Source organism: Macaca fascicularis, chromosome 18 (assembly GCF_037993035.2).
Source record: "Macaca fascicularis isolate 582-1 chromosome 18, T2T-MFA8v1.1".
NCBI lineage: Eukaryota > Metazoa > Chordata > Mammalia > Primates > Cercopithecidae > Macaca > Macaca fascicularis.
In genome coordinates, this window is record NC_088392.1 from 68102402 (window position 1) to 68117927 (window position 15526).

The 15526-nt window shown below is 41.9% G+C and overlaps 1 protein-coding gene across 9 annotated transcripts in view; it reads left to right on the top strand.

The window, feature by feature from the left end:
- The window catches only part of ABHD3 (abhydrolase domain containing 3, phospholipase), a 46917-nt gene extending 36353 nt beyond the window's left edge, over positions 1-10564 (top strand). For 5 of the 9 annotated variants that reach the window (XR_012427268.1, XM_065534036.2, XM_005587055.4 and 2 more), the window contains 3 exons: positions 1759-1807; positions 1886-2051; positions 8681-9532. Coding sequence is in view for 5 of the 9 variants with exons in the window: in XM_065534036.2 (XP_065390108.1) it covers positions 1759-1807; positions 1886-2051; positions 8681-8853 (388 nt within the window). In the remaining 4 variants the exon portion in view is untranslated. Of the gene's footprint in view, positions 1-1758; positions 1808-1885; positions 2052-4701; positions 4812-6508; positions 6627-8680; positions 9533-9657 lie in introns of those variants that run through there. The other 4 variants (XR_010582905.2, XR_012427269.1, XR_006693904.3 and 1 more) reach the window with 3 other exon arrangements.
- Positions 10565-15526: the final 4962 nt, after the last annotated feature.

Consider the following 15526-nt stretch of genomic DNA (forward strand, 5'->3'; position numbering starts at 1 on the left):
GTGACAGAGCAAGACTCTGTCTCAAAAAAAAAAAAAAAAAAAAAAAAAAAATCCTGTTGTCTCCAAATGTTTTGATTACGTGCCCCAACAATAAAAAAGTTTAAAGCATAATACTACCAATATATGTATATGTATTTATACACTGAATAAATTTACTACTGTACCAAAATATTATCTTTGTTGTAAATGCATATAAATAAAAAATGTAAGTATAAGTTAAAATTTAAGCATAAGTTAAAAATATAGCTAAAAGTTGTAATGTTTCCTTTGTGAACCCCAGTGGATTATCTTATACAACCCCTAAAGTATGTGCCCCATTTTTAGTGAAGACACACTATTGAAGGTTACTATTCTAATCACCATTTTAAATTATTCTAAAAGACTAAAAATGTTAGTATGGAATGTGTTGTGTGTGATGGGCTGTTTCCCTGGATTTCTACTTGTTGCTAATCTTAATAATACCTAAGTCTTTTCTGCATAATAAGTAATGTATTAAGTACTTTCATTGCTGAATAATACGGCTGCTTAAGGGTGTGCTTATGAGCATAGTATGTTTTAGAGACAGGATAATGCAGTTCACTTAGATAATCTCAGCCCTCACAGTTCTTATACTACCAAAATACTGTCTTTGCATTAGTTTTCTCTGGAATTGTTTGTGTATTTTCTTTTTTCTTTCTTTCTTTCTTTTTTTTTTTTTAAGACAGGGTCTCTCTCTGTCGCCCACCCTGGAGTGCAGTGGTATGATCATGGCTCACTGCAGCCTGAACCTCCTAGGCTCAAGTGAGCCTCCCATCTCAGCCTCTCAAGTAGCTGGGGGTACAGGCACATACCACCACACCTGGCTAATTATTTTATGTTTTGTAGAGACGGGGTTTTGCCATGTTGCGCAGGCTGGTCTCGAACTCCTGAACTCAGGCAATCCATCCACCGCAGCCTCCCAAAGTGCTAGGACTACAGACCTGAGCCCCACGCCCAGCAGAGATGTTTCTGTTTGCTTATTTCTTTATTTAATTTTTAAAAATTTTTAATTTCTGTGAGTACATAGTAGGGGTATATATTTATGGGGTACTTGAGATATTTTGATACAGGCATGCAATGCACATAATCTTTTTTTTTTATGAGCTGTTACACATACTTTTAAGTGAATTAATAAATATAAACTTGAAAAGTACTGTTGATTTGCACATGACTTACTGAAAACCATAGTTATCCTGGAAGTTGACATCCAACACTGGATTAGATTTTACCAGGCCAGGCAAGGTGGCTCATGCCTATAATCCCAGCACTTTGGGAGGCCGCAGAGGGTGGATCCCTTGAGTCCAAGAGTTCGAGACCAGCCTGGGTAACATGGCGAAACCCTCTCTCTACAAAAAATACAAAAAAAAACCCCAAAACACAAAATTGGTGGGGCGTGGTGGCACACACCTGTAGTCCCAGCTACTTTGGGGCTGCAGTGGGAGAATCACTAAAGCCCAGAGATGGAAGGTGCAGTGAGCCGTGATCATGCCACTACACTCCAGCCTGGGTGACAAAGCAAGACCCTGTCTCAAAAAAGAAAAAAAAAAAAAAGTACTTGAAGAAAATATCTTCAGCACAAACATTATTATACTAATCTTGCCATACCTGATTAAGCAAATATTTATTGAGTGCCAACTTTGTGCCCTGTGCTAGGCTGTTTAGTAGTTTGTATTTAAGTCTTTTTAGTATGATGGAGTTGGAATGACCTTGATTTTTACTTCTGAAATTATTTCGTTCCAGGCACCGACATATGTTTGTAAAACAAGTTGATATGGATCATGTCATGAAGGTAGGAGAGAAACTTTATGTAATACTTTTATTTCTTCTTTTGAGGCAAGACTAGATATAATTTGTTTTCGTGTTTCAGGCTAAATCCATCAGAGAGTTTGATAAGCGATTCACTTCAGTCATGTTTGGATACCGAACAATTGATGATTATTATACTGATGCCAGTCCAAGTCGTAGACTGACGTCAGTAGGAATTCCAGTATTGTGTCTAAATTCTGTGGATGATGTTTTCTCACCCAGTCATGGTAAAATTAACATATTTCTATATATTTTGACATGAATTAACTTTTAATATATTGTTCTTTTTAAGAAAATATAGTAGTAAGAAAATGTGTCATTTCCATTACTTAAAAAACTAGATACTCATAACATAGTATCTAAATGTCTCAGATCACTTAAATATTTTCACAGACCCTTATCTAGTCCGTTGTGAGAAGCTCAGAACAAATTATGACTCACTGTTTTGCTCGTTCTCATTTTTATAACCTTTCCTTCTTATCAAATACACTATTCTTTGGAAAGATTATGTTACAGTCTTTTTGCCTCAAGAGAATATTGTCATCACTTGCCTCTTCTTCCTGAGGTTCCTATACAGAAAAATTTGAAGTTTTTCTTCCCTTTTAAGCTGGAAAAGAACTTGAGACTTTATAAACACAGTGGCTTTGATTATCTCAATTAGTGAAGCATATTTGGACTAGAAGGTCATATTTGAAGAGAAACATTCTTTCCTTTTCCCTGGAATACTGTATAAAAGAAAATTAGTTAGCTGGGCATGGTGGTGTGTGCCTGTAGTCCCACATACTTGGGAGGCTGAGGTGGGAGAATCACTTGAGCCCAGAAGTTTGAGGCTGCAGTGAGCTATGATCATGCCACTGCACTCCAGCCTGAACAACAGAGTGAGACCCTGTCTCTTAAAAAAAGAAAATTATTCAAAAATAAACTTTCCTGCTTTCTTTCTCACTCTGTCACCCAGGCTGGAATACAAAGGCATGATCTCGGCTCACTGCAACCTCCACCTCCTGGGTTCAAGCAATTCTCCCTCCTCAGCCTCGCAAGTAGCTGGGATTACAGGAACCCGCCATCATGCCTCGCTAATTTTGTATTTTCGTAGAGACAGGGTTTCACCGTGTTGGTCATGCTGGTCTTGAACTCCTGACCTCAGGTGATTCGCCTGCCTGGTTCTCCCAAAGTGCTGGGATTACAGGCGTGAGCCACCACACCCAGCCTAAACTTTACTGCTTTTTTTTTCTTTTTTGAGATGGAGTCTCCCTCTATCACCCAGGCTGGAGTGCAGTGGCAAAATCTCTGCTTACTACAACCTCTGCCTCTCGGGTTCAAGCAAGTCTCCTGCCTCAGCCTCCCAAGTAGCTGGGATTACAGGTGCCCGCCACCATGCCTGGCTAATTTTTGTATTTTTAATAGAGATGAGGTTTCACTATGTTGGCCAGGCTGGTCTTGAACTCCTGACCTCAGGCGATCCACCCACCTCGGCCTCCCAGAGTGCTGGGATTACAGGCATGAGCCACCATGCCCGGCCAACTTTCCTGCTTGCTTATGTCAAGAAATATGAAATTTGATGACAAAGATAGGGAGCAGCCTGGCCCACACGGTGAAACCCCGTCTCTACTAAAAATACAAAAAGTAGCTGGGCATGGTGGCACGTGCCTGTAATCCCAGCTGCTTGGGAGGCTGAGGCAGGAGAATCGGAGAATTGCTTGAATCAGGAGGTGGAGGTTGCAGTGAGCTGAGATCGTGCCATTGCACTCCAGCCTGGGCGACAGAGCAAGACTCCATCTTGAAAGAAAAAACAAAAATTTTTTTCTCTCTTTCCTTTCAATACATTAAAACCATTTTCCCCAAATACTTCATTTAAAAAATGATTCTAACTATAAACATAACACATATGTTGTGAAATTTTCAGAAAATCCCCAATGTGTGTGTATATATATGTATATATTTTTAAATTACCTATTATTTCTCTAGAAGATCCTATTTTATTGTGTGATTTATGATTAATGACAAGTAATCTTAGAAGCTGAAACTTACGGCCTTGACCACAATTTAGAAAATGAAACTGTGAACTTTAATATCAGTTGACTTACATGGTGATTGTTTTAGCATATTTTCATTGGATTAAGGAAGTCTGGTATTTCTCTACCCGTTTTTATATTTCACTGACCTTTTTACCAACAAAAAATTCCCAACATTTTAACCTTACCCACTTGGGTGAAGTTTGAACTCATTATTTTCTATTCTTTCCCAAGCCTTTAAAATAGTCTTGCCACATTGAAATAGTGGACAATTGTCTGCAGTCTGAGAGAACAGGCAGCTAGCATCTTTCACATGACTCAAATGTGGCCCAGCCTTTTGTTCTTCTGATATGACTGTAATTCTCAGCGTTAGAAATTTCTGAATGTATCCAGAATGTGAAGTTTAGGCTCTTGATAATTCCTTTAGAGGCAAATGAAACACTCTAAATGTTTGGTGAAAAAGGAAAAGCAAAAATAGTATCAGCCATTCCCCCTTAAGTTCCCACACCTGATCCCAAGATAGATGTTCACTTTTTTCCTTGGGACGGATGTGGCTAGCTAAGGACATGAAGTCAGGACCACTTTTTGATAAGAATTTAGCTTTTTGAGCCTTGCTTTAGGGCTATCGGTTTATTCTTTCGAGTCTTGCGAAGGGTCAAATGTAGAGCATTGTCTAAACAGTCAGTTTGTAGAAGACCCCAGTTGTCTTACACTGAATTTTAGCTTCCTTTTTCTTCTTACAAGGGGGTGGGGTAGAGAAGCTGTTACCTTTAATTAGCTCATTTGCCCCTAAAACTCAGCCCAAGTTGTGAAGTTGTAATTATTGCATCAATCACATTTTATATATATATTTTTTTGGACACAGGATCTCGCTCTGTCGCCGAGACCGGAGTCCAGTGACACTACCATAGTTTACTGCAGCCAGGCCGAGCGAAGTGGCTCACGCCTGTAATCGCAGCAGTTTGGGAGGCCGAGGTGGGTGGATCACCTGAGGTCAGGAGTTCAAGACCAGCCCGAGCAACATGCTGAAACCCCATCTCTAGTAAAAAAAAAAAAAAAAAAAAATACACAATTAACTGGGCATGGTGGCACGCGCCTGTAATCCCAGCTACTTGGGAGGTTGAGGCAGGAGAACTGCTTGAACTCGGGAGATGGTGGTTGCAATAAGCCAGCTGAGATTGCACCATTGCGCCTGGGCAACAACAGTGAAATTCCATCTAAAAAAAAAAAGGTTTAACTACAGCCTTAAACTCCTGGGCTCAAGCTGTCCTCCCACCTCAGCGTCAGCTAGGACTATAGGCGCATGCCACCACACCAGGCTTTTCTTTTTTTTTAACATTTTTTTGTAAAGACATGGTCAGTCTTGCTATGCTGCCCAGGCTAGTCTCAAACTCCTAGCCCCAAAGATCCTCCCAAAGTGCTGAGATTACAAGGGTGAGCCACCACACTGGCCTCAACCATGTTATCATAATTAGGGAGATAAGATTTGGCAGTATCTGAAATCAAAACACTTCTCATGACAGGTTTTGATCCATTAGGGACCTTATATCATAACATTTTCACTGACCTCTAAGCATGGGAGGAAAAAAAAAAACTTTAGTTCATATCTTTTAAAGTTTATACTCAGGCCAGATGGGTGGCGCAGGCCTGTAATCCCAGCACTTTGGGAGGCTAAGGCAGGCAAATCACTTGAGGTCAGGAGTTCGAGACCAGCCTGGCCAACATGGTGAAACCCCGTCTCTATTAAAAATACAAAAATTAGCTGGGCATGCTGGTGGGCACCTGTAATCCCAGTTACTCGGGAGACTGAGGCAGGAGAATCGCTTGAACCCAGGTGGCAGAGGTTTCAGTGAGCTGAGATTGCACCACTGTACTCCAGCCTGGGCCACAGAGCAAGACTATGTCTCAAAAACAAATACAAAATAAAAAAGATAAAAATAAAGTTTAGCCAGGCACGGTGGCTCATGCCTGTAATCACAGCACTTTGGGAGGCCGAAGCAGGTGGATCACGAGGTCAGGAGATCGAGACCATCCTGGCTAACACGGTGAAATCCCGTCTCTACTAAAAATACAAAAAATTAGCTGGGCATGGTGGTACACGCCTGTAGTCCCAGCTACTGGGAGTCTGAGGCAAGAGAATGATGTGAACCTGGGAGGTGGAGCTTGCAGTGAGCCGAGATGCGCCACTGCACTAAAGCCTGGGCGAAAAAGCAAGACTCCGTCTCAAAAAAAATAAAAAATAAAGTTTATACTTACTCAAGGTAGATTTATAGAGCATATGAAAAGACTGTCGAGGCCATGCACGATGGCCCACACCTGTAATCCCAGCACTTTGGGAGGCCGAGGCAGGCAGATCATGAGGTCAGCAGTTCAAGACCAGCCTGTCCAATATGGTGAAACCCTGTCTCTACTAAAAAATAAAAAAATTAGCCAGGTGTGGTGGCGCACGCCTGTAGTCCCAGCTACTCAGGAGGCTGAGGCAGGAGAATCGCTTGAAACAGGGAGGCGGAGGTTGCAGTGAGCCACGATTGCGCCACTGCACTCCAGCCTGGGTGACAGAGTGACACTCTGTCTCAAAAAAAAAAAAAAAAAAAAAAATAGAAAAGACTGTCTTACTGGTGAATTATATTAAATACAGCAACTATGTTTTTGTTTTTGTTTATTTGAAACAGAGTCTTGCTCTGTCACCCAGGCTGGAGTGCAATGACGCAATCGTGGCTGACTGCAACCTCCGTCTCCCTGGTTCAAGCGATTCTGCTGCCTCAGCCTCCCAAGTAGCTGAAATTACAGGTGCCTGCCACCATGCTCAGCTAATTTTTTAATATTTTTAGTACAGACAGGGTTTAACCATGTTAGCCAGGCTGGTCTCAAACTTCTGACCTCAAGTGATCCACCCCACCCATCTCAGCCCCAGAGTGCTTTAAGTACAGAGTGCCACTGCGCCCGGCCAGCAACTAGGTTTTTTTTGTTTTGTTTTGTTGTTGATTTGTTTTGTTTCGTTTTGTTTGAGACGGAGTGTTGCTCTGTCGCCAAGGCTGGAGTGCAGTGGCGCAATCTCGGCTCACTGCAACTTCCGCCTCCCTGGTTTAAGCGATTCTCCTGCCTCAGCCTCCCGAGTTGCTGGGACTACTCACCACCATGCCTGGCTAATTTTGTTTTTGTGTTTTTAGTGGAGACAGGGTTTCACCATGTTAGCCAGGAGGTCTCGATCTCCCAACCTTGCGATCTGCCTGCCTCCGCCTCCCAAAGTGCTGGGATTACAGGTGTGAGCCACTGCACCAGGCCACAACTATGTTTTTTAAATACTTTTCCTTTGTCTTTACCATAAATAGAAATTCAGAGAAGGAAGAAAAGGAAAAATGCACCCATGTTTCATTGCCCAAAGATAAACACTGTTACCATTCAAGAGAATTTCATTCGTTTTTGTTGTTATCTATATGTTTTTATTATATAAATTATATTTATACTTTTGAATCCTTAATACAGCCATTAATTGGCCTGAGGAATCTAACATTATATACAGTTCATTCGTTTGCTCTTTCTTTCTCTCTCTCTTTTTTTTGTTTGTTCGTTTCTTTTTGAGATGGAGTCTTGCTCTGTCACCAGGCTGGAGTGCAGTGGCGCCATATCAACTCACTGCAGCCTCGGCCTCCCAAGTAGCTGGGATTACAGGCACGCACCACCATGCCTGGCTATTTTTTGTGTTTTTAGTAGAGACGGGGTTTCACCATGTTGGCTAGGCTGCTGTTGAACTCCTGACCTCATGATCCACCCGCCTTTGCCTCCCAAAGTACTGGGATTACAGGCATGAGCCACCGCACCCAGCTTTTTGTTTTTTTTAGACGGAGTCTCACTTTGTCGCCAGGCTAGAATACAATGGCACAATCTCAGCTGACTACAACCTCACCTCCCAGGTTCAAGCGATTCTCCTGCCTCAGCCTCCCAAGTAGCTGGGACTACAGGCACACGCCAGCATACCCATCTAATTTTTGTATTTTTGGTAGAGACAGAGTTTCATCGTGTTGGCCAGGATGGTCTCGATCTCTTGACCTCATGATGCACACACCTCAGCTTCCCAAAGTGCTGGGATTACAGGCGTGAACCACCGCGCCCGGCCTCCCTCTTTCTTTTTCTTTCTCTCTCTCTCTTTCCTTTGTTTTCTTTTCTCTTCTTTCTTCCTTTTCTTCTTTTTGTCTTTCTCTTTCTTTCCTTTTCTTTTTCTTTGCTTTCTTCCTGTCTTCCTTTCTTTCTTCTTCCTTTCCTTTCTTTTCTTTCTTTCAAGACGGAGTCTCACTATGTTGCCCAGGCTGGTCTCGAACTCCTGAGCTCAAGTGATCCTCTCACTTTGGCATCCCAGAATGCTAGGATTACAAGCATGAGCTACCATGCCAAGCCACATCATGTAAAGTTGATCAAAATAATAGCTAATGAATTTCTAACTCTCACAAAGGTGCTAAGCTTAGTTGTTTTCCCTGCTGTAACGCCTCAGTGGGAATTTTATAGCATATTATGAGGATTCACCATTCCTTGAATTGTCTTACTTTAATTTCTCAAAATAAGACTTGACGTGTACTTTTGTGTTATGATTAAATCTTGGATTGGTTCTTCCCAAAATGATTGTGCAAGTATATGACCATATATACAAACTGTTATAAGAATATAGATAGTTGATATAAATTAGACTCATTCCATTTAACTATGCTCATTACATATATTTATATAATGGTGTTTTGATTTCTGTTTATTAGACATGATAAAGATATATGCTTTTCCTAACAAAAACTTAATGATTATATTTTTCTCTCTCCTTCTTCTCTCTTATTGCCACCCTGTTTGGGCTGAAGCTATTCCAATAGAAACTGCTAAGCAAAATCCTAATGTTGCTTTGGTCCTTACTTCTTATGGAGGCCATATTGGTTTTCTGGAGGGAATCTGGCCAAGGCAATCCACTTACATGGATCGTGTCTTCAAGCAGTTTGTGCAAGCCATGGTTGAGCATGGACATGAACTCTCTTAACATGTAGTTCTTCGGGTGCATTTTGTCTGAACAACAATTGTGAAGGCAGCTCAGCTTAGTGCACAAATTTTAACTACTGTATATAAGGCAAATAAGCCAGCAGATGGGTGAAGAGGTCCAGAACGATATGCAAAAACTACTTTTTAGAGAAACAAAACAACTTTGTAGCAACAAATTAAATATAGTATTAGATTGTTACTTATGTAGATTTTATTTTTACTATGCCTTACCAAGTACATCCTTAAAGTAGTATGTACATGAAATTGCACTTAACCAAAACTATTGTGTAAAAAAAATTTTAATTCCTCAGGGTTTTAATTTAAACTAGTATTTTTTTAGATTATTCGTTTTAGGTGATTTAATGGTACTTTAATAACTGCTGAGAAATGTTGGCTATTTGAATGTAAGTTATAAGGTGGTACATTCCTAAGGGTATTTATAGTTAATGATGATAACATGGAAACTGAAATAAAATACAATGCGCTAAATCTTTTATGTATTCTAACTTTAAAAGACAAGTGCAACACTGTTAGACTGACTTCTATATGTGCTCTTTTATTCTGATAATATTAGGGCTAACTTATGTTTTATAATGATTATAATTTACATGCTTATTTTTAAAATAGTATATGTGGACGCATATATATCATTATATTAAAATAAATTCTACCATTTTAAATTGGTCTTTTGTGAGTTTTTATCTACTAAAAGGGCCCAGAAAGTAATCCCTAGAAAGTAATTTATGATAATTTTATTAATGCATTAGTAAGAAACATTAATACTGTTTTGCTTTTCTGTTTCCAGAATATCGGGCTCACACCACTTGTACCAATTAAGAATACTTTCAGCTGCAGGAAACCTAACAGTGCCGTAAGGAAAAATTGTATCTAATTAACTTGTATTATAAGAATTCTCCTGGTGGGTAGGCCAGAGCTGGTGCAGAGGCTTACCAGTGTCATCAAAGTCTGTTTCTATTCCATCCTTATCACAGTGGCTAGTTATCTCCTAAACCCAGGGTGGCTGCTGCAGTTCCAGATGACACATTTGTGTTCAAAGAAGGAAAAGGGAGGAGTGGGGCCAGACACATCTGCCCTTTTAGGAAAGTGAAAGCTTTCCTGGAACACTTGCACTTACATCCATTAGCCAGACCCCAGTCACATGGCCACCCAGGTGGAGTGAGAAACTGGGAAAGCAAGTAATTTGCCAGTTACATACTTTATCAATTATAGTGAAGGCAGGCAAGGGAAAGGGGATTGGCAATGGTTATTGGGCTAGCCAGCCAATAATAATAATTTCCCCATTATTCAACATCTTTTCTTTTTTTTTTTTTTTGAGACGGAGTCTCGCTCTGTCGCCCAGGCTGGAGTGCAGTGGCCGGATCTCAGCTCACTGCAAGCTCCGCCTCCCGGGTTTACGCCATTCTCCTGCCTCAGCCTCCCGAGTAGCTGGGACTATAGGCGCCCGCCACCCCGCCCGGCTAGTTTTTTGTATTTTTTAGTAGAGACGGGGTTTCATCGTGTTAGCCAGGATGGTCTCGATCTCCTGACCTCGTGATCCGCCCGTCTCGGCCTCCCAAAGTGCTGGGATTACAGGCTTGAGCCACCGCGCCCGGCCTATTCAACATCTTTTCCCTCCTCAGTACTTCAGCCTGTTTATAAAATACATATATTTTTTCCTCAGGTATCATGTTGAGAGAACCATGTACAAAAAATACATATTAACATAAAATTATTTACTAAAAATGCCACCATTTGGAGAACTCCTGATGATATACTTGCAGACTCCCTCAATACTGTATCTAAGATGATAGCAATGATAATACTGGTGCTTTTTTGTCTGTACAGAATATATTCTGATTCAATCATAATCATTCATTCAGTCTGTATGGATGAGGGGGCTGATCCTGCTTTTCAGAGTTATCTTCTAGACTTTTCAGGAGAATATCATGAAGGACACTCTGGGTTTACAAATCTTAAGGACCATGGACTTCTGGTTTGCAGGGAACCAAAAGGAAAGAAGCAAGAGTCCTAAAGCCTTTACATAAACCTCTGCTTCTAGTCAGGCCAAAACCTTTGGACTTCCCAGTTATAAGAGCTAATACATTCCTTTTTTCACTTTAAGTTGATATGCTTTCACTCACAACTCAGAATCCTGCCCAGTATATTTAGGAATGAAAGATGTGAATAAATTATGCCTAGATGAGAAAGCTCAGTTGCGAGCCTGTGGCAGGTGAGCTCTGCACCTCATGTATTCTGTCTCAAAGCATTTACATAGTGCTTTGCAAACAACTCTCTGAAATTATGGATTTTTAGGTATACATGGATGCTGGCTGGCCTGAATCATATTTTTTAACTTTTCTTTTTTTGAGACAGAGTCTCACTCTTGTTGCCCAGGCTGGAGTGCAATGGTGTGATCTCAGCTTGCTGCAACTTTTGCCTCCCCGGTTCCAGCAGTTCTCCTGCCTCAGCCTCTGGAGTAGCTGGGATTACAGGTGCCCACCACCATACCCGACTAATTTTTGTATTTTTAGTAGAGACAGGGTTTCACCATGTTGTCCAGGTTGATCTTGAACTCCTGACCTCGTGATCCGCCTGCCTTGGCCTCCCAAAGTGCTGGGATTACAGGTGTGAGCCACTGCGCCCGACCTTAACTTCTTTATTGAGATGTAATTCACATATAATAAAATTCACCCATTCAAAATACACAATTTGGAGCTAGTGCGGTGAGCGTGCACCTGTGGTCCCTGCTACTCGCTACTTGGGAGACTGAGAAAGGAAGATCACTTGAGCCCAGGAGTTTGAGGCTGCAATGAGCTATGATCACACCTTTAAATAGCTGCTGCACTCCAGCCTGAGCAACACAGCAAGACCCCATCTCTAAAAAAATATTAAAGTGCATAATTCAGTGGTGTTTGTTCACAGAGTTGTGCAGCCATCACCATAATCTAACTTTAGAACATTTCAGGCCGGGCACGGTGGCTCAAGCCTGTAATCCCAGCACTTTGGGAGGCCGAGACGGGCGGATCACGAGGTCAGGAGATCGAGACCATCCTGGTTAACATGGTGAAACCCCGTCTCTACTAAAAAATACAAAAAACTAGCCGGGCGAGGTGGCGGACGCCTGTAGTCCCAGCTACTCGGGAGGCTGAGGCAGGAGAATGGCGTGAACCCGGGAGGCGGAGCTTGCAGTGAGCTGAGATCCGGCCACTGCACTCCAGCCTGGGTGACAGAGCGAGACTCCGTCTCAAAAAAAAAAAAAAAAAAGAACATTTCATCACCCTAAAAAAAAGACCCTCTACCCCTCCAATGCCTAGGCATTGCAGCCCTAGGCAATGCTAATCTCTATGTCTATAGATTTGCCTGTTCTGGGCTGTTTTATGTATATGGAATAAAACAGTGTATGCTCTTTTGTGACTAGCTTCTTTCACTTAGCATAATGTTTTAAAGGCTCATCCATATGTGGCATGTGCCACCAGTTGTTGACGTTCTTTTTTTTTTTGAAAAGGAGTCTCGTTCTGTCGCTGGGCTGGAGTGCAGTGGCACAATCTCGGCTCACTGCAACCTCCGCCTGCCTGATTCAAGTGATTCTCCTGCCTCAGCCTCCTGAGTAGCTGGGACTACAGGCACCCGCCACCACCACTGGCTAATTTTTTGTATTTTGAGTAGAGACGGGGTTTCACCATGTTGGCCAGGATGGTCTCCATCTCTTGACTTCATGATCTGCCCGCCTCAACCTCCCAGTGCTGGGATTACAGGTGTGAGTCACAGCGCCCAGCCTGATGTTCCTTTTATGGATACATAGTATTCCATTGTGCAGATAGAGATCAAATTTTGTTCATCAGTGATGGACATTTAGGTTATTTCTTTTTTGCTGTTATGAATACTGCTGCAATGAACATTTGTATATAGTTTTTGTGTGAGCATATTTTTAATTTCTCTTGGGTATATACCTGGTCATATCGTAATTCTACACTTTTTGAGGAACTACCAGGCTTTCTCAAAGCAGCTGTACCATTTTACATTCCAACCAGCCATGTACATGGGTTCTAATTTCTCCACATCCTCACCGACACTTACTGTATGTTTTATTTATTATAAACATCTTAGTGAATCGGAATTATAAGTTTTAACCATGATATTCTACCAAAACCAAAATATGAACTAGCATTCATATTAAAGATAACCACTAGTGTAAAACAAAAATAAAAATAAATACAAAAACAAAAATAAAATACAACTATACATGCATGTAATTATATACTTGTTATTTATAATGAGATGAATATTTTCAAGTACTGATTCTTGTACATCGAGGATAGATTATTCTCCCCAGCTGTTTCTTCACACGCTAGCAAGCTCTGAGAAAGAAAGGCTGTGTTTTAATTATTTCTTACATCCCAAGCCATTAGCATATTGCCTAAAACACAGTAGGTCTTAGTCAAAATTAGCAGAGTAATAGTGGTATAAACATGAAAATACAATTTTGTGAGCTGGCGCTTCTTTTGAAAAGTTCATTTTAAGCATATCATGGAATTTTTTTCTAGCTTCCATCTCATGTTTCTGTTTATTGTCATTATCAAATATTTATCCAGTCTTATCTATATAGAGCATTGTATTCAGCACTAGGGATGAAAATAGTTTTTTCTTTTTTTCCGCCAGGGGTGGGGTGGGATGGGGGGTGGGGGGGGGAGAAGCCTCAAACATTTTTTACACCTTGGACCCAATAAATAAACACACCTTTTTTTCCCCCCTGAGACAGTCTTGCTCTGTCACCCAGGCTGGAGTGCAATGGCGAGATCTTGGCTCACTGCAACCTCCATCTCCTGAGTTCAAGTGATTTTCCTGCCTCGGCCTCCTGAATAGCTGGGATTACAGTCATGTGCCCCCACACCCAGCTAATTTTTTGTATTTTTAGTAGAGATGGGGTTTCACCATATTGGCCAGGCTGGTCTTGAACTCCTGACCTTATGATCCACCCACCTCGGCCTCTCAAAGTGCTGGAATTACAGGTGTTAGCCACCACTCCCGTCCAATAAACACATTTTATAGAACAATACTCATTATGTGCTATACATTCTCATATTTTCTAGCCCATCCTATTCTAGTCTGGTCTGTTTTATTACTTGAACTACCCTGTTTGTTTGTTTTTCTTTTTAAGACACTGTCTCACTCCGTTGCACAGGCTGGAGTGCAGTGGTGCAATCTCAGCTCACTGCAACCTCTGCCTCCCAGGTTCTAGCGATTCTCCTGCCTCAGCCTCCCAAGTAGCTGGGATTACAGGCACCTGCCAACAGGCCTAGCTAATTTTTGTATTTTTAGTAGAGACGGGTTTTCACCATGTTGCCCAGCTGGTCTCAAACTCCTGACCTCAGGTGATCCGCCCACCTCGGCCTCCCAGAGTGCTGGGATTAGAGGTATGAGCCACCACAACCATCCCGTTTTCATTTTTAAAATGAAAGTGGGCCGGGCGCGGTGGCTCAGGCCTGTAATCCCAGCACTTTGGGAGGCCGAAACGGGCGGATCACGAGGTCAGGAGATCGAGACCATCCTGGCTAACACGGTGAAACCCCGTCTCTACTAAAAAATACAAAAACTAGGCGGGCAAGGTGGCGGGTGCCTGTAGTCCCAGCTACTCCGGAGGTTGAGGCAGGAGAATGGCGGGAACCCGGGAGGCGGGGCTTGCAGTAAGCCGAGATCCGGCCACTGCACTCCAGCCCAGGTGACAGAGCGAGACTCCGTCTCAAAAAACTAAATAAATAAAATAAAATAAAATAAAATGAAAGTGAGGCCGGGTGCGGTGGCCCATGCCTCTAATCCCAGCACTCTGGGAGGCCAAGGCCGGGGGATCGCCTAAGGTCAGGAGTTCAAGACCAGACTAGCCAACATGGAGAAACCTGTCTCTACTAAAAATACAAAAACTAGCTGGGCATGGTGGCACATACCTCTAATTCCAGCTACTTGGGAGGCTGAGGCACGAGAATCGCTTGAACCCTGGAGGGAGGTGGACGTTGCCGTGAGCAGAGATCACACCACTGCACTCCAGCCTGGCTGAGGGAGTGAGATTGACCCTGTCTCTAAATAAATAAATAAATAAAAATTACTGTAAAAATGTATTTTTGAGACCTACCAATGGGTTGCAACCTGCAGTTTGAAAAACACTGGGATTCTAGAAGTTACTAGAAGTTAAGGAAATCACTATTTTATCTGGCAGTTATCACACTTACTGATAGCTTCTTTATTTACCTGCTTTCTCCAGCAGACCATGAGCACAGTGAGGACAGGTAACATGCCTTTTTTGTTCTCCATTTTTTCCCCTGGGGCCAGGGTAGTGTCTGGCTCATTCAATATTCTTAATAATTATTTGTTAATAATAAGAATACTTGAATGTGAGGCCCTGACACTGATGGAAAGGTAGGACTTGCAAATCAGGAGTGGGGAGAGGAGGGATTTTTGCAACTTCTCTCTGAAGCAGAGCATCTGTTCAAGCATTCTGTTTCCCCTGCAGACTTCAGAATCAACATGGTAATTTTAAAAATCTCACAGTTACTCTGAACCTAATATAGCACTGATCAGTCACAAGGTAAGCACTCAACTTTTTAGAACTTAATTTGGAGTTGATGAGGACAATTTGCAAGGTCAGGTGATAAAGAATACCTAAGAAATGTGCTATTTTA